This window comes from Heterodontus francisci, chromosome 6, assembly GCF_036365525.1.
Source record: "Heterodontus francisci isolate sHetFra1 chromosome 6, sHetFra1.hap1, whole genome shotgun sequence".
In the NCBI taxonomy this organism is placed as follows: domain Eukaryota; kingdom Metazoa; phylum Chordata; class Chondrichthyes; order Heterodontiformes; family Heterodontidae; genus Heterodontus; species Heterodontus francisci.
Genome location: NC_090376.1, coordinates 97,751,274 through 97,769,482, shown reverse-complemented (window position 1 = coordinate 97,769,482; position 18,209 = coordinate 97,751,274). Strand labels below are relative to the sequence as shown.

General features: G+C 43.2%; 1 protein-coding gene across 1 annotated transcript in view; it reads left to right on the top strand.

Moving 5' to 3' along the window:
* Positions 1 to 18,209, top strand: part of tdrd3 (tudor domain containing 3) — a 193,968-nt gene that overhangs the window by 68,913 nt on the left and 106,846 nt on the right. Inside the window, 3 exon segments of the mRNA XM_068034428.1 lie at positions 976 to 1,047; positions 10,385 to 10,531; positions 15,059 to 15,205. Of these exon segments, the coding sequence (XP_067890529.1) occupies positions 976 to 1,047; positions 10,385 to 10,531; positions 15,059 to 15,205 (366 nt within the window).

Below are 18,209 nucleotides of genomic sequence, written 5' to 3'. Positions count from 1 at the left end.
TGATCAAAAAGCGACGTCGCTATGAACGCTTGGCCGCCACAAGCCAGTTATCCCTGTGGTAACTTTGTTCGGCGGAGAGTTTCATCTGTTGACTTTTTTTTATTAAAATAAAACCACCCAGTTTGTATATTTTATATATATTTGTATGCTTATGGATCTGTTTCTCAGTATGTGCTGAGAAAAACAAGAGTTTGTACTTGGTGCAGGATCTGTAAAGTTCCCCTAAGGAGACCACAAAAACAGCGTGGTCTGAAACTACTCTGGAAATTTGAAATGGCTGCCGTGAGCCTCGTACCCCTTTCAGACCGGTGCTGTGCACCTGTTGGAAGTCATTTATTGCAGAAAATATGTGGCTTAAGAAATAAACTAATATTTTGGGAGCTCCAACTTGCTCGGTTGAAATCCAGTGGAATCATGGTTTGTGCCTTTATTCTCCCACATGGACCTTCTCCATCTCAAATTTGTAATTAAGCAGAGGCTTTAAATGGAGGTTAGCTATTTTCAGAACAGGATGTAAAATTGGGGAGAATGCTTTCCAATGGCAAATTATTGACCTGGCATTTTTGGGAAATTGGCTTTGCCATTGATTAGATCATTTTGTGTAGTTGGGAAGAAAGGGATTAAATGTTAAAATTTGTAAAAGAGTGACGAATGTGCAATATCACCTTGTCCTTTATGGTCGTCAAATCAATTAAATGAGTTCTTCAGCTGAATATTAAAAATATTTTAATATTTATAGGTGTTTGTGCTGTCATCTTGTGGCCACTGGTGAGATTTAAAACTAGCATGTCTTTTGTTTATTGTTCAACTGTCCACTTTCTTGTCAGTGTTGTCAGACTTGTATCCTTTGACTCGGCAAGCAATACCATTAGCTAATTAAAGAAAATAAGTACACGTGCTTTGTTTCCCTTATTGTTTCACGGTTTATTGAAGAAGTATAATTCTCTTTTTGAAAAAGTGTTCTTGTTTTTTCAGAGTTTGGCAAAATATAAAAGAAGTAATATTGGAGCTGAAGGTGGACCACCTCCTTTTGTCCCTTTTGGGCAGGTATGACAAATGAGGCCTGGCCTCTTAGTGGAGTATTGATTGTAAGAGACAAAGACCTTGCATTTATTTCGTGCTCTGCATGTCCCTGGAAGTTTGCGAAGTACTTTATTGCCATTGGATTACTTTCGATTTGTACTCACTGTTGTTTTGCAGGTAGCCAATTTATACATTGTAAAGTCCCACAAAGTAAAATGAATTAGCAGTTAATTTGTTTTGGTGGTGATAGTTGAGGAGTGAAGGTTGACCAGGGCATCAGGAAAAATCACTGTTCAAATATTGCCATCTGAATAGGCAGACAGGACCTCAGTTGGACACTTCCTGTGAAAGTACTGCACTGAAACATCAGCTGAGATTGTGTGCTCATTTCCTGGAGTGAAGCTTAAACCCACAGTCCTCTTACTCGGGTGTGGGTGCCACCAACTTGGCCAAGCTGACGTTCCAGGTTTTTGTTTGTTCTTTGCAGCAAATGCAGAGGAACAGAACATAGTGTCACGCCTTGAAGGAATGTATCGTTGCTGTAAATTAAGTAATAATTCTTTCAAGATTATCCATTGCCTGCGTACTGTCATACCTTTTAATGTATTTTTCCAATCCACCTCAGCCAATTTTCCCCTCATACCTTAATAATGTTCTTTGTTCAAATTTAACACCCTAGCTTCAAATTGAACTACCTCACTTTCAAACATAGAATTTTACACCATCATATTATGATCACTCATTCCTAAAGTTTCTTTTACAACAAGTTATTAATTAACCCTTTCTCATTATATAATATTAGATCTCAACATACTGCTCTAGGGAACCATCCCCAACATACTCCAGAAACTCGTCCTCCGCAGCATTAGTGCTTATTAGGTTTATCCAGTCTATATGCAGATTGAAATCACTTGTGATTACTGTATAGGACATGCTACATGCTTCTTGATTCTCTTGATTAATATCATGCGCCACATTACCACTGTTGTTTGGTGGCCAACACATAACTCGTACCAATGTTTCTGATGAAAGGTCACAGACCTGAAACCTTAACTCCACTTCTCTCTCCATAAATGCTGCCTGACCGGCTGAGTATTTCCAGCACTTTGTTTTAATTCCTACCAATGTTTGCTGCCCCTTGCTGTTTCTTGGCTCCACCCAAACAGATTTCACATTTTGTTCTTCTGATCTGAGATCCTCCCTTACTAATGTACTGATCTCATCCCTTATCAGCAAAACACCACCTCCTTTTTCCTTCTGGCCTGTCCTTCCTAAATGTCGAATACCTTTGAATATTCAGTTCCCAGTCTTGGTCACCATGTAGCTATGTTTCCATTATGGTAATTAGATCATACCCATTTACCTCTATTTGGGCCTCTAAATTATGTACCCTGTCGCAAATGTTATGTGCGTTTAGATAGAGTGGTCTTAACTTTGTCAGGTTAGCTGACACTGAAATGTTAGGGAAATTAGACACCGTACTCTCCTATTTAAATGCAGAACAGAGAGGAGACCTAACAAGGCTGCTCAAAGCGTTTTAAGGGATCTGCAGGGACAAACCAGGGTGTGAAATCCTAACCTGCATGATGTGGATGTAGGAGAGACTGCTTCCATAAAACAGCTCTATTTCCCTTGGTCCCAGGAAACTGACCCAAGTTTTGGCATAAGTTCTTTATATGCTGGAGCACAAGCTGATTGAGCCCAGTCAGAGCAGTTGGAGTTCCCAGTTGTGCTCGTGCCCAATCCCGGAACAAAAAAAATTTAAGCCAGAGTGCGGCTATGACAGTGAGACTGATGAGTGTGTGTGTATAGTTTCTTATTAATTTGTGACTTGAATGAAATGTTCCTGTAGTCACATTTCATTTCATGTGATGGGATGGTGTCACACCGAATTGCTTTGTTGAATGATTTTCTTTAGTCCGCTGGCGGGAGATCTGTATGAATACTTTTAAAAAGACATTAAAAAAGTACAGCTAAAAGGATGACTTTGCGAGCAGCTTAGGATGGTCACCGAATTTGCATCACGATCTAACATTACAAGGCTTATGGTGGAAATGAAATGTCTGCTCATTTCCCAGCCAAGAACTAACACCCAGTAAGGTGGTTGGAACTACCTGTTGCTTAAGCAAGAGAGAAATGCTGCTGACTGCTATGTCTGAATCACTGAGTGACTGTTGTGACGAGCCCCTCCTCTATCTCCCCCCCCCATCATCATCTCTCCCTCCCCCCCCCCCCCCATCATCTTCTCTCCCTTCCCCCCCCACCCCATCATCTTCTCCCCCCCCCCCCCCCCCCCCCTGTCAGTGTTGTGCCACTCAAACTCCATCCTTCTGCACTCAGGACCAGGTCCTCAATGCAGACGTTAGAAAGTTGATGGACTACTGCTGCACATGGCATCTCGTATTGAATCCCTCTTAAAAAAAAAACCATATCCTCCTCCACAATGCATGTATCAAAAAAGAATTGCGTATCTACATGGATGGTCAGAGACTAAAGCATGATCTCAACCCAACATACTTGGGGGTGTCTCTGGATAGGACTGTGTCCTTCCAGGAGCATCTGAAGTAAACAGCACTAAAGGTCAAAACCAGAAACTACCTATTAACCAAACTTGCTGGCTATATGTTGGGCGCTGCTGCCACAACACTGCAGACCTCAGCACTTGCCCCAACATATTCAGCAGCCTAATACTGTGCACCTGTCTGGCATAGGTCATCACACACACATCTGATTGATGGTCAATTGAATGCAACAATGCGCTTCATAATTGGAACTCTCCATTCAACACCCCTCCCCTGGCTTACTGCCTTCGCAAACATCACCCCTCCACACATCCACGGACTGACGAAAACCCATAAGCCTGTGGAAACCATCCATGCTGCACCTCCCTTATCACTCCGTAATAAGATGTTCAATCCACTCACTGCCTGCCTTCTGTCTTGGCGCCCCTTATGGAGCATCCTTCCTGAACCTTCCAGTCGGCATCCTTTGGATCAAGGAATGGGAAACAATGGAAGTCATTAACATATTCCTTGTGACAGACCCCATCTGTCAAATAGCAGGCTTTGAAATACCATGGCAAGAGTGGTCCATGCTAAACTGGTTCAGGACAAGCCAGGGCCCCCTGTGCAGCCTACCTCCACAGTTCGGGCCTTAGTACAAACCCCTTATGCATTTGTGGAGAGACACAAACAATGCACATGGCTGAAGTGTCCTTCCCACAGACTAAGTGGCGGACTAATCACCTTGAACTCAGCAAATGAGGTTATCGCTTGGCTCTGGGGATTTACGTTCGCGAAATGATTTAAAAAAAAATCAAACCTCCACAGAAAAGTTGATCAAGACTAAAATTGAGCAGACCACGAGGCATCAACCTAGGCATCAGAAACGACTAAGGCACACCCTGTCCACTTGACCCTGCAAAGTCCCCCTCACTAACATCTGGGGACGTGCCAAAATTGGGAGTGCTGTCCGACAAACCAGTCAAACAACAGCTTGACATAAAAACGATCCAGTGAGTGTGACTTATAGCTAATGCCCCAGACTTCTCCATCACCATCCTGAGTTATGCCTTGTCCCGCCAGCAGGGTACACCCATGAGAGATGGCAGCATAGTGGTATAGTCAGGAGGGAGTAACCCTGGGCGTCCTCATCCTTTCCAGACCATATTAAGTCTCATGGCATCAGGTCAAATACGGGCAAGGAAATCTTGTGCTGGTAACCACCTGGCATTCTTACTCAGCCAGTGAATCAGTACTCCTTCATGTGGAAAACCACTTGGACAAAGTACTCAGGGTAGCAAAGCCACAGAATGTACCCTAGAAAAAACAACCTGTTCGGCACCTTGTCCACCATGTTAAACTTTCATTCCTTCCACCAATGGCCCACAGTGGCAGCAGCGTGTACCATCAACAAGATGAACTGCAGCAACTCACCAAGGCTTCCTTTACAGCACCTTCCAAACCCACAACATCTACCACCGAGAAGGAAAAGGACAGCAGACGCATGGGAGCATCAAGTTCCCCTCCAAGCCACGCACCATCCTGACTTGGATGTGTATTGCTGTTCGTTCGCTGTTGTTGAATCAAAATCTTGGAACTCCTTTCCTTACTGCACTGTGGGTGTACTGACGCCACATGGACTGCAGCAGTTTAAGAATGCAACTCACCACTTTCTTGTGGGCAGTTAATGCGAGCCTTGCCAGCAACGCTGAGATTCCAACAACGAATTAAAAACCCAAGTCCTAAATGATCGGTCCCTTATCCTGGAGCTGCGACCCTGTGTTCTTGATTTGCCCAGCCAGGGGAAATGACCTCTCAGCATCTACCCTATCAGGTACCTTCAGAATCTTCTAAGTTTCAAAGAACAAAAAGAACAAAGAAAATTACAGCACAGGAACAGGCCCTTCGGCCCTCCAAGCCTACGCCGATCCAAATCCTCTATCTAAACCTGTCGCCTATTTTCTAAGGGTCTGTATCTCTTTGCTTCCTGCCCATTCATGTATCTGTCTAGATACATCTTAAAAGACGCTATCGTGCCTGCGTCTACCACCTCCGCTGGTAATGCGTTCCATGCACCCACCACCCTCTGCGTAAAGAACTTTCCATGCATATCCCCCCTAAACTTTTCCCCTTTCACTTTAAACTCGTGTCCCCTTGTAATTGAATCCCCCACTCTGGGGGAAAAAGCTTCTTGCTATCCACCCTGTCTATACCTCTCATGATTTTGTACACCTCAATCAGGTCCCCCCTCAACCTCCGTCTTTCTAATGAAAATAATCCTAATCTACTCAACCTCTCTTCATAGCTAGCGCCCTCCATACCAGGCAACATCCTGGTGAACCTCTTCTGCACCCTCTCCAAAGCATCCACATCCTTTTGGTAATGTGGCGACCAGAACTGCACGCAGTATTCCAAATGTGGCCGAACCAAAGTCCTATACAACTGTAACATGACCTGCCAACTCTTGTACTCAATGCCCCGTCCGATGAAGGAAAGCATGCCGTATGCCTTCTTGACCACTCTATTTACCTGCGTTGCCACCTTCAGGGAACAGTGGACCTGAACACCCAAATCTCTCTGGACATCAATTTTCCCCAGGACTTTTCCATTTACAGTATAGTTCACTCTTGAATTGGATCTTCCAAAATGCATCACCTCGCATTTGCCCTGATTGAACTCCATCTGCCATTTCTCTGCCCAACTCTCCAGTCTATCTATATTTTGCTGTATTCTCTGACAGTCCCCTTCAGTATCTGCTACTCCACCAATCTTAGTGTCGTCTGCAAACTTGCTAATCAGACCACCTATACTTTCCTCCAAATCATTTATGTATATCACAAACAACAGTGGTCCCAGCACGGATCCCTGTGGAACACCACTGGTCACACGTCTCCATTTTGAGAAACTCCCTTCCACTGCTACTCTCTGTCTCCTGCTGCCCAGCCAGTTCTTTATCCATCTAGCTAGTACACCTTGGACCCCATGCGCCTTCACTTTCTCCATCAGCCTACCATGGGGAACCTTATCAAACGCCTTACTGAAGTCCATGTATATGACATCTACAGCCCTTCCCTCATCAATCAACTTTGTCACTTCCTCCAAGAATTCTATTAAGTTGGTAAGACATGACCTTCCCTGCACAAAACCATGTTGCCTATCACTGATAAGCCCATTTTCTTCCAGATGGGAATAGATCCTATCCCTCAGTATCTTCTCCAGCAGCTTCCCTACCACTGACGTCAGGCTCACCGGTCTGTAATTACCTGGATTTTCCCTGCTACCCTTCTTAAGCAAGGGGACAACATTAGCAATTCTCCAGTCCTCCGGGACCTCACCCGTGTTTAAGGATGTTGCAAAGATATCTGTTAAGGCCCCAACTATTTCCTCTCTCGCTTCCCACAGTAACCTGGGATAGATCCCATCCGGACCTGGGGACTTGTCCACCTTAATGCCTTTTAGAATACCCAACACTTCCTCCCTCCTTATGCCGACTTGACCTAGAGTAATCAAACATCTGTCCCTAATCTCAACATCCGTCATGTCCCTCTCCTCGGTGAATTCCGATGCAAAGTACTCGTTTAGAATCTCACCCATTTTCTCTGACTCCACGCATAACTTTCCTCCTTTGTCCTTGAGTGGGCCAATCCTTTCTCTAGTTACCCTCTTGCTCCTTATATATGAATAAAAGGCTTTGGGATTTTCCTTAACCCTGTTTGCTAAAGATATTTCATGACCCCTTTTAGCCCTCTTAATTCCTCGTTTCAGATTGGTCCTACATTCCCGATATTCTTTCAAAGCTTCGTCTTTCTTCAGCCGCCTAGACCTTTTGTGTGCTTCCTTTTTCCTCTTAGCTAGTCTCACAATTTCACCTGTCATCCATGGTTCCCTAATCTTGCCATTTCTACCCCTCATTTTCACAGGAACATGTCTCTCCTGCACGCCAATCAACCTCTCTTTAAAAGCCTCCCACATATCAAAAGTGGATTTACCTTCAAACAGCTGCTCCCAATCTACATTCCCCAGCTCCTGCCGAATTTTGGTACAGTTGGCCTTCCCCCAATTTAGCACTCTTCCTTTAGGACCACTCTCGTCTTTGTCCATGAGTATTCTAAAACTTCCAACACCCCCAGCTTATACACACTACTGAGTCAGCGGCGCTTGAGATGGCTTGGCCATGTGAGCCGCATGGAAGATGGCAGGATCCCCAAAGACACATTGTACAGCGAGCTCGCCACTGGTATCAGACCCACCGGCCGTCCATGTCTCCGCTATAAAGACGTCTGCAAACGCGACATGAAATCGTGTGACATTGATCACAAGTCGTGGGAGTCCGTTGCCAGCATTCGCCAGAGCTGGCGGGCAGCCATAAAGACAGGGCTTAATTGTGGCGAGTCGAAGAGACTTAGTCGTTGGCAGGAAAAAAGACAGAGGCGCAAGGGGAGAGCCAACTGTGCAACAGCCCCGACAAACAAATTTCTCTGCAGCACCTGTGGAAGAGCCTGTCACTCCAGAATTGGCCTTTATAGCCACTCCAGGCGCTGCTTCACAAACCACTGACCACCTCCAGGCGCATATCCATTGTCTCTCGAGATAAGGAGGCCCGAAAGAAGAAAGAATTCTAAAACTTACGGAATTGTGATCACTATTCCCAAAGTAGTCCCCTACTGAAACGTCAACCACCTGGCCCAGCTCATTTCCCAACACCAGGTCCAGTATGGCCCCTTCCCGAGTTGGACTATTTACATACTGCTCTAGAAAACCGTCCTGGATGCTCCTTACAAATTCTGCTCCATCTCGACCTCTAACATTAAGTGAATCCCAGTCAATGTTGGGAAAATTAAAATCTCCTATCACCACCACCCTGTTGCTCCTACAGCTTTCCATAATCTGTTTACATATTTGTACCTCTATCTCACGCTCGCTGTTGGGAGGCCTGTAGTACAGCCCCAACATTGTTACCGCACCCTTCCTATTTCTGAATTCTGCCCATATTGCCTCACAGCTCGAGTCCTCCATAGTGCCTTCCTTCAGCACAGCTGTGATATCCTCTTTGACCAGTAATGCAACTCCTCCACCCCTTTTACCTCCCTCTCTATCCCGCCTGAAGCATCGGTATCCTGGGATATTTAGTTGCCAATCATGCCCTTCCCTTAACCAAGTCTCAGTAATAGCAATAACATCATACTCCCAGGTACTAATCCAAGCCCTAAGTTCATTTGCCTTACCTACTACACTTCTTGCGTTAAAACAAATACACCTCAGACCACCAGTCCCTTTGCTTTCATCATCTGCTCCCTGCCTACTCTTTCCCTTAGTCACGCTGACTTCATTATCTAGTTCCTTACAGGCTTTAGTTACTACCTCCTGACTGTCCACTGACCTCCTCATTTGGTTCCCATCCCCCTGCCACATTAGTTTAAACCCTCCCCAACAGCGTTAGCAAAAGCACCCCCAAGGACATTGGTTCCAGTCCGGCCCAGGTGTAGACCGTCCAATTTGTAATAGTCCCACCTCCCCCAGAACCGGTCCCAATGTCCCAAAAGTCTGAACCCCTCCCTCCTGCACCATCTCTCAAGCCACGCATTCATCCTGACTATTCTTTCATTTCTACTCTGACTATCACGTGGCACTAGTAGCAATCCTGAGATTACTACCTCTGAGGTCCTACTTTTTAACTTGGCTCCTAACTCCCTACATTCTGCTTGTAGGACCTCATCCCGTTTTTTACCTATATCATTGGTGCCTATGTGCACAACGACAACTGGCTGTTCACCCTCCCCCTTCAGAATGTTCTGCAGCCGATCTGAGACATCCCTGACCCGTGCACCTGGGAGGCAACATACCATTCGGGAGTCTCGTTTTCGACCACAGAACCGCCTATCTACTCCCCTTACAATTTCAATGAAATCATCTCTCATTCTTCCAAAATCAAAGTATAAGCCCAACTCACTCAGCCTTACTCAGGAAGTCAAAATGAGTTTCTTTTTGTTGTAAAAAATGGAAAGCTTCCAGTTATTTAGCAAGTTGCAGCTCAGTCAAAACCTGCTTTGAGGAGGTGATCACAGATGGTATATTGGCTTTCATCATGCATGCTACTTTATTTTGGCTTGAAGCTTTTCTTTGTCTTTCTTCCTTTCTCCCTTCCTCAGCTTTTTGCCCCTCAGTCTGGGGTGTGGCCTTGAGAGTTGACAGCAGTTCAGTATATTATTCATGTGGCCATTCTTCACAATTTGTAAGAGCATCCTTGAGCTGGAGAGGAGAGTAATTAGCTGTGATTCTTGTTGGTTATCGTTTTCCAGAAACCCACACTTGTAGTGCTTTTCTGTAGACACTGGACGAGGGCAACGTTAGGCCTTGTGCTGATGAGCTCTCTGGTTGAAATGTTTGCTCCCACACAAAATTCCAGGGTGAGCAGGAAGAATGGCTGCTTAGACAAATGTTTTTGGATCTGGAACCTAATATAAGCTGCTATCTGAGAGAAATGGAAGACATTAAAAAATTGAAGTTAACTTCCTTGCTCTCAGCTGCAGTTTGTGTTTAAAAAGGTTCGGCGCTCTGGTTTGTCTTGAGATTGCTTTAAATTTATGGCCCGTTACAATCAGGAGATCTGTTCCAGGGTGAACAAGATGCCCAGGCAATACTGCTTGCTGGCAGACTTTTTTTTTCCAACTGTCTCACCACATTTTTTCCAATGCGTTTTCTCTTAGTAGATAATGAGTGCTTTTAGCAAAAATGCTCGCTTGTTTTTCTTTCCCTTTGAAGAATTTCTTTGTTTGAAGCCACAGAAAAAGTTATGGCAGGAAGATATCTAGTTAGGCTCATTATTCCTTTTTTTTATTCATTGTAAATTTTTTTTCCAGAAATGTATCGCTCGTGACCAAGTTGATAGCAGAGACCTTGATAGGAGGAAAACACTACAAGTTGCCAGCACTAACAAAACTGGCGGTGATGATGAATTTGAAAAGCAAAGGACTGCTGCAATTGCAGAAATTAGCAAGAATAAAGAGGTACGTTTTCAAGTTCCTGATGGATGAATATGACTTTCCACCGTTATTTGGATGATAAAATGAAGTATTTGGAAATTACGGTTGAAAGGACCTGCAAATTCAACTCATTTTAAGATATTGTTTGAGTTTATATTTTTATCTGGGCAACCCTTATTTTAGCTGGGGCTATTTGAGTTGGTGCATTTTGGGGCAACAATTTTTTTCTTGGAGAGATCTCTTTTGTCATGAGCTTGAGGCTAACTTTGGATTATCGTTTGTAACTTGAGTCATTGGGTTGTGTTTTGTTGCATCTTTCAGCTGCTAGTGTTTGAGTTCCTTCCAATTGACTGCAGCCCAGATCAAAAACAAGTCTTTCCTGTCTTAATTTTGCCAATATCTTTAGCTTGTGGGTCATGAGGGCTGAAGTTTCTTCAAGGTTCAATCAAACAAAGTTCAGGAATTACTGAATTAGACAGTTTCTGATGATATTTACTGCTGAGGTTGGTTAAATGAGTTAAAAGCAAAGGCAGGCATGGAAAATAAAAACTAATTTGCTATTTTTCAGGATTTTGCCTCAAAAAGATGAGGGTTGCAACCCTGATCCCTCTTGAGGGATGTTGTAGCTACACTCTAATCTTTCTCCACTCCTCTCTTCCACTTGCTTGCAGTCTGCTACCATTTTGCAACATCTTTGTAGCCTTGTAAGTGGTGTCTTCTGCCTACTGTTTGAGGTTATTGCTTGTTGCCATTACTGTGAGCTGTGCACTTTGGCACAAAACTTCTGTTATTCTCTTGGTTTGTGCCTGTTCTGGGATCTACTTCTTTGAGCACCCAGGCCTATACTGTGGCCCTGGTCATGTGCCTGGTTGTTTTCCAGTCCCTGTTCGTTCCATTAGTTTACCAGCTCCACTTTCCCCTCAGTACAACAGCAACCCTTTTTAACAATCCTGGTACCTACTTCCCCCACCCCAACGTGTGCTTTGTGTCTCTTCACCGTGTCTGCTTCCCCTCCTGCACTATTCTCATCAGCCATGTCTATCTCTCATACTCTGTCACGTCTGTATCCTGAGTGGTTATTTGCCAAGCTTTGGGAGCAGATTTGCTGTCTAGTGAATTTTAAATTACTATTTTAATACTGCGTACAGCTCTAGTTACATTCCAGGAAGGATGTGATCCCGTTAGAGTGTATGAGGGTGTTGCCAGGACTAGAGAATTTTAGCTGTGAGGAAAGATTGGATAGGCTGGCGTTTTATTTATTTAGAGATACAGCAATGAAACAGGCCCTTTTTGGCCCACCGAGTCTGTGCCGACCATCAGCCTCCCATTTATACCCATCCTACACTAATCCCATATTCCTACCTCATCCCCACCTGTCCCTATATTCCCCTGCCACCTACCTATACTAGGGGCAATTTATAATGGCCAATTTACCTATCAACCTGCAAGTCTTTGGCTGTGGGAGGAAACCGGAGCGCCCGGCGAAAACCCACGTGGACACAGGGAGAACTTGCAAACTCCACAGAGGCAGTACCCAGAATTGAACCCGGGTCGCTGGAGCTGTGAGGCTGCGGTGCTAACCACTGCGCCACTGTGCCACGTTCTTTACTTTGGATCGGAGGATGCTGAGGGCAGATTTAATTGAGGTATGTAACATTATGAGGGGCCGAGACAGAGGAGATAGGAAGGACCTAATTCCTTTAGCAGAAAAGTCTATAACCATGGGCCACAGGGTTTAAGGAATTGTTAGAAGGATTAAAGGGGTTTTGAGAATTGTTTTTCACCCGAGGGTGCTGGGGGTCTGGAACTCACTGCCTGAAGGTTGGTGGAGGCAGAAAACCTCATAATATGTGAGGAAGACTTGAATATCCACTTGAAGTGCTTTGGACCAAGAGCTAAAAGTTGAGATGTGGCTGGATAGCTCTTCCCTGGCTCGCACAGACATGATGGGCCGAATGGCCTCTTTTTGTGCTGAAATTTCTATGATTCCATGATCTGGGTCTCTTTTTGGGTTATGTAACAGATGTGGATTTTAATGGGACTTTTGGATTCCTGGGAAAATGTTTTCTAAACAGTCTCCTTCTTTAAATTTGTTGTTTGCAATGTTGGTTTTATTATTTTAGCCACACCCACCTAGCACTCCTATCCCATTATGAGCAATCGGAATGCTGCTCCTATGCCCTTAAGAGCTTCAGAAATGTAACTCAGAATATATGTACGGATGGCCAATTGCTTGGTTTCCAGCAGGAAACAAAGTGCGATCTCTCCACCTGTAAAATGGAATGTAATATACACATTAACTTATTTTTGTGATCAGGAAATGAGGGAGCAAATTTTATTCAGCTATCCACCTGCAGTGGACAAGGAAGAAGACCATTACCGGCACCCAATCCAAAAAAAAAAAGCTGAGCACCTCTACTAAAACTGCTTTCCAAATATTTTGGGAGCCCTGTACAGCCACTCCCACCCCACCCTGGCCCAGCACTGCACTCCACTTGCAACAGCAAATCCTCTATTGGCAATGCCCCAGGAGAACTGCTGATCTTAAGAAACGCTGCCTCAGATGTTGTCACCTATAAAAGATGCTGTAAGCCTTGATTCCTCTGAGTCAGAAGATCATGGTTTCAATTTCCACTCCTCGTTCACAGAGGGCTGACATTCCAGTGCAATACTGAGTGAGTGAAATATTGTCAGAGGTGCCGTGCTTTGGATGAGACTTGAAATCAAGGCTAGTTCTAATCGGGTGAGTGTAAAAGATCCCATGCCACTTTTGGAAGCCGAGCAGGAGAGTTCTTCCAGTGTCTTGGCCAATGTTTTTCCTTCAAATCAGATTATCTGGTCATTTATCTCAATGCTGTTTGTGGGACTTTGTGAAATTGGCTGCCATGGTTAGCTATATCACAAAAACAACTTGCACTTGTATAATGTGCAACCTCCTTAGATGCTTCCCAAAGGTGTAAGGGGAAAAAAACTGGATACCGAGCCTATGACACAGTTGCTAGGAAGGGTGACCAAAAAGTTGTTCAGAGAGGTGGCTTTTAAAGCATGCGATGGAGGTGAAACAGCAGAGGCATTTGGGGCCTTTGTGGCTGAAGACGAGGCTGCCATTGATGGGTCAAAAGGAAGGCCTGTTGGAAAAAGTAGAACTGAGAGATTTTTGGGGCAGGTGCCTTTTGGGCTAGAGGGGTTTACAGAGATTGGAGTGGGGGTGGTGAGGACAGGAAGGCATTTAAACACTGGGATTATAACAGTGACTGGACACCAAAGAAAAGTGCTTCCTGAGATTTTGGACATTCTGAGGCTGTGAAGGAGCTAAATAAATTCACGTTCGTTCGTTCTTGGAATATAGTAGAATAGGTAAGCATTGTTCAAGTGATATTCTGGTAATGCTTCATTTGAACTCTATTTTAAAGATCAAATAACTGGCAAAAGAATCAAAAATGAGAAGAATCTTTTTTAACGCAGCGTGTTATGATCTGGAATGCATGACATGAAAGGCTGTTGGAAGCAGATTTGGTCATAACTTTCAAAAGTAATTTGGACATGTACTTGAAAAGGAAACATTTGAAGGACTATGTGTAAAGTGTAGGGACTTGGAACTAATTGGATAACTCTTTGAAGGAGCTGGCACAGGCACAATGGATGGCACGCTCCTGTGTTGTATCATTCTATTCTCTGGAACAGGTGGTGCAGAATTGATTCCATTGCTAAAATGTGGCCCACCGTGCTACTGAGACTGATGGTGTAAAGATGATGAAAAGGAATCCTAGTTTATTTGCAATTCAGCATTTAAGGATCAGTGTATTATTTCCATGTGTACTTAATACTTTTGCATGTGCCAAACAGGAAAATTAGCAAAAGGTGACCACCATTTTAAAAACAGCTGAGACAACACCAAAAACTGATCAAGAAAAGTCCTGATTATATGGTTCATGACATGTGAAAACAAGGAGTTATTCTGCAAGTAGGACCTGGTTTTGACATAATTTTAGGAGCAGCAATACTTGTTTGGTTTTATTACAGACAAGAAAAACTAGAGTACAGACAGCAGTGTTGCAAAAGTGATGCATTTGCAAATTACTGAAGAGAGATTTGATTGCTGAAAGCGTGAGATTAGTTGTCGACAGTGCGCCCTGGTCCTGCAGAAAATTTGTGGCATTTTGGAGCCTACCATCACTGAAGCTCATTTATTGAAAAAGCATTACATATATTTTAACTGAGCAAGTCTGGCAACTTTACAGTATTATTGATGGTTTCATGAATGTTGGATGATTAGTTAAGATTTATTCTATTTTACATAAGCCAGGAATGAGTTTCAAAGTGCATTTAATCATCTGTTTGTGAAGAAAAGCTTGTGCTTTACTGCTTAACTTCTGGTATAAAATATAGGACTATGTACTGTATATAACGAGGATTGGTTGGTCAAAATCTTTCGTACAAGTGGAATTTTTAAAATACTACACCTTTTTCAGATCCCTGTGATGTCTGCGTTTTAAATAATTAAGGCCAAAAATATTGATTTTTAAATCTTGAAAATTTCTTAAAACCAAGGCCAAGACATTTGGTGGAGGAAGCAATGCCCGGAGCAATTTGAACTCAAGTGGGACAGGCAGCAGGAGCAGGGATGCATTCCAGAAGAACAGAGAGGAAAAGTGTACAAGGACAGATGGGAAAACTGAAGGAGTATATCGAGAATTGGTAAGCTTTTAGGTTTTAATAACTATTCACTTTTTTTTTATTTACTACTTGTTTTGGTTTTGAGCAGTCCTTCACAGTTTAGTAAGTATTCACGGTGGGATAGCATATTCTGTCCTCTGAATTCTGAAGCACTTCGGCATACTCAGAGAAAGTTTGGGATCAGTATGCGTGGCGCAAGTTTTTAAAAAAAAATTACCCCATTTAAAATTGCTGAAAAACTTCTGGAATAATGGTTAATACCATTTAAAAATATTTCTGACACTGCATAAATGACTGCTCGGGCAGTAGTGAAGGCTAGGGCGGTACAGTGGCACAGTGGTTAGCACTGCAGCCTCACAGCTCCAGGGACCCGGGTTCGATTCCGGGTACTGCCTGTGTGGAGTTTGCAAGTTCTCCCTGTGTCTGCGTGGGTTTTCTCCGGGTGCTCCGGTGTCCTCTGGTTGCAGGTTGATAGGTAAATTGGCCATTATAAATTGTCACTAGTGTAGGTAGGTGGTAGGGAAATATAGGGACAGGTTGGGGATGTTTGGTAGGAATATGGGATTAGTGTAGGATTGGTATAAATGGGTGGTTGATGTTCGGCACAGACTCGGTGGGCCGAAGGGCCTGTTTCAGTGCTGTATCTCTAATCACTTTGCATCAGCACACTTATGTTGTGCAGTGAAATAGTTAACCCGCATTCATGTTTCACTTGCTGTCCAGAGACCTCTGCTAAAAGTGTATGTGTCGGTGGAATGGGTGGTGTGGGCTCAGTTGTGATGATGCTGCAGTTGATTTTCAGCTGATGCAAGTTTGTTTACGGAGAATGGCCATGCATCGAAAATTGCAGATTTTAGCATTTGTATTTTAATTTGCGGAAATGCTAAATTTTTGTAGCTTAATCATATGTTAAGGTTTGAAGAGACTGCAACAGAGTGACTTGCTCATCAGAATTCAATAAAACTCTTGCTCCAGATTTGGTCTGCACGTTATACTATAATTGCAATGATGGTGCCAAACGCAGCCACCTTCCACAAATGTTCAAGTTTTCGTGCAAATAATTGCTACTTGTAAAATCCATCTTAACTTACCTCCCCCAAGACAAAATTTATGAGTGAACAGGGAAATTCTATCTCCTTCACCAATTAGATTGAAAGATTATGAAATAAACATCGTAAGGACTGAAAAGCAAGTGTAAATTAAAGTGGGTGACTTCAGTGCTTTGGATTTTGTGGCAGTAATGATGGCAGAACTGTCAGCTTTCACCGTCATTACTCTTCTGAAAATGACAACTTCTGGAGTTTGCACATGCACAGTTAAACACAGAAATCCATGGGTTGCTGTCATTGATTCTACGCTTGCCCTAAGGGTGCGCTTTTGAAGTTCCGCAGTCTTCAATTAGTAATCGTTGAACTGATGAACCTTCTAACAGTATAATGTTGCTGTTGAAGCCTAATACAAAGTTTCACCTTGTTTGAGATGTAACTGTGTTTTTAATGGTGTACTAAGTCATAACTACTGCTGGATGCTTATCTGCTCCAGAAAAATAATTTTGTTCTTGTCATGTCACATTTTTCCATTCCGATTTTCAAAAAAAAAAACTACAATTTTTTATTTATGAAAATTTGTTTGATATTTCAGCTTCTAATGTGTCTCAATCATTTATTTCGGTCTCTATAAAATTTAAGTAAAAGAATTAAGGATTATCTGCATTATATTTATTGCCCCTTGTCTCTGAATCCCTCCAGAGTGCTGCTTACCGTGCTTGATGATATTTTAGTTTCTGGGCACCTGGTGATCCCTTTGACTTGACGCCAGGTTCAAATGATAGAAAAATTGAAATTCACGCCGTACGTCGTTGAATCTTTGTGGGCAGCTTTCTTTGAGGTTCGTGGCGAGGGCCTTTGCTTTGCAGACCATAAAACCTGTGCCCATGGTAAATCAGTTACAGAACAAATCAAATAAAGGGAAAGTAAGAATTAAAACAGAAAATGCTGGAAATGCTCAGCAGACCTGGCAACATCTGTGGGGAGAGCAACAGAATTAACATTTCAGGTCTGTGATCTTGATCATCAGAACTGGATTGAGAGAGAACGAGAGACAAAGGAAAAGTTTTTAAAAAAAAAAAAAGTTTTTGTTTTAAATTTCACATTTTTAAAATTTCCAAAAATTATAATCTGAAGAAATGAGACTGACTCCATGACTGTAAAAGTTAATTTTCAGTGTCCGTGAGATTGATGGGCAGTAAGTAACACTTAACACAACATTAAAAGGGTACTTAGACTTGAAATGACTTGAGTTAACTTGAATTAACTTTCTGTGCCATGTTTACTTTGTATCTACTGCGCAAATACAACAACTTCATGTCATCTGTCTGCAACTCTCCTTTTGAATAATGGCCTGATTTAACTCGAGAGCAAAGCTAATCTCTCTAATGAGCAAGTCACACACTCCATTGGAGAGTCATTTCGGACCTTAACGCATGATATGGGAGCATTGTGGTTATGTTACTAAACCTGTAATCTGGAGATGCAAGTTCAAATCCCACTATTACAGTTTCTTGATTTGAATTCAGTTAATTAAGTAATTCTGGAATAAAAAGCTTGCATCACTAATGGTGACCACGAAGCTGTCAGATTGTTGTAAAAACCCATCCGATTGACTAATACCCTTTCGTGAAGGAAACCTACTGTCCTTGCCTGGCCTACGTGTGACTCTAGACCCACAGCAATGTGGTTAGTTGTGAGCTGCCCTCTGTAATGGCTCAGCAAGCCACTCAGTTGTATCAAACTGCTACATAAAAAAGGACAATAAGAATACAACTTGACAGACCACCCAACATTGATGAAGACATTGGATTCCACATGAAAAAGGCACAGCCAGGCAAGCTGACCCTACAGAGTTTACCTCACATCTGGGGACTTGTGCCAAAATTGAGAGAGCTATCCCACGGACCAGTCAAGCAGCAGCCTGACATAGGTGCGATTCGCTGAGTATGTCTATCATCCACCAGCCCAGCCTCCTC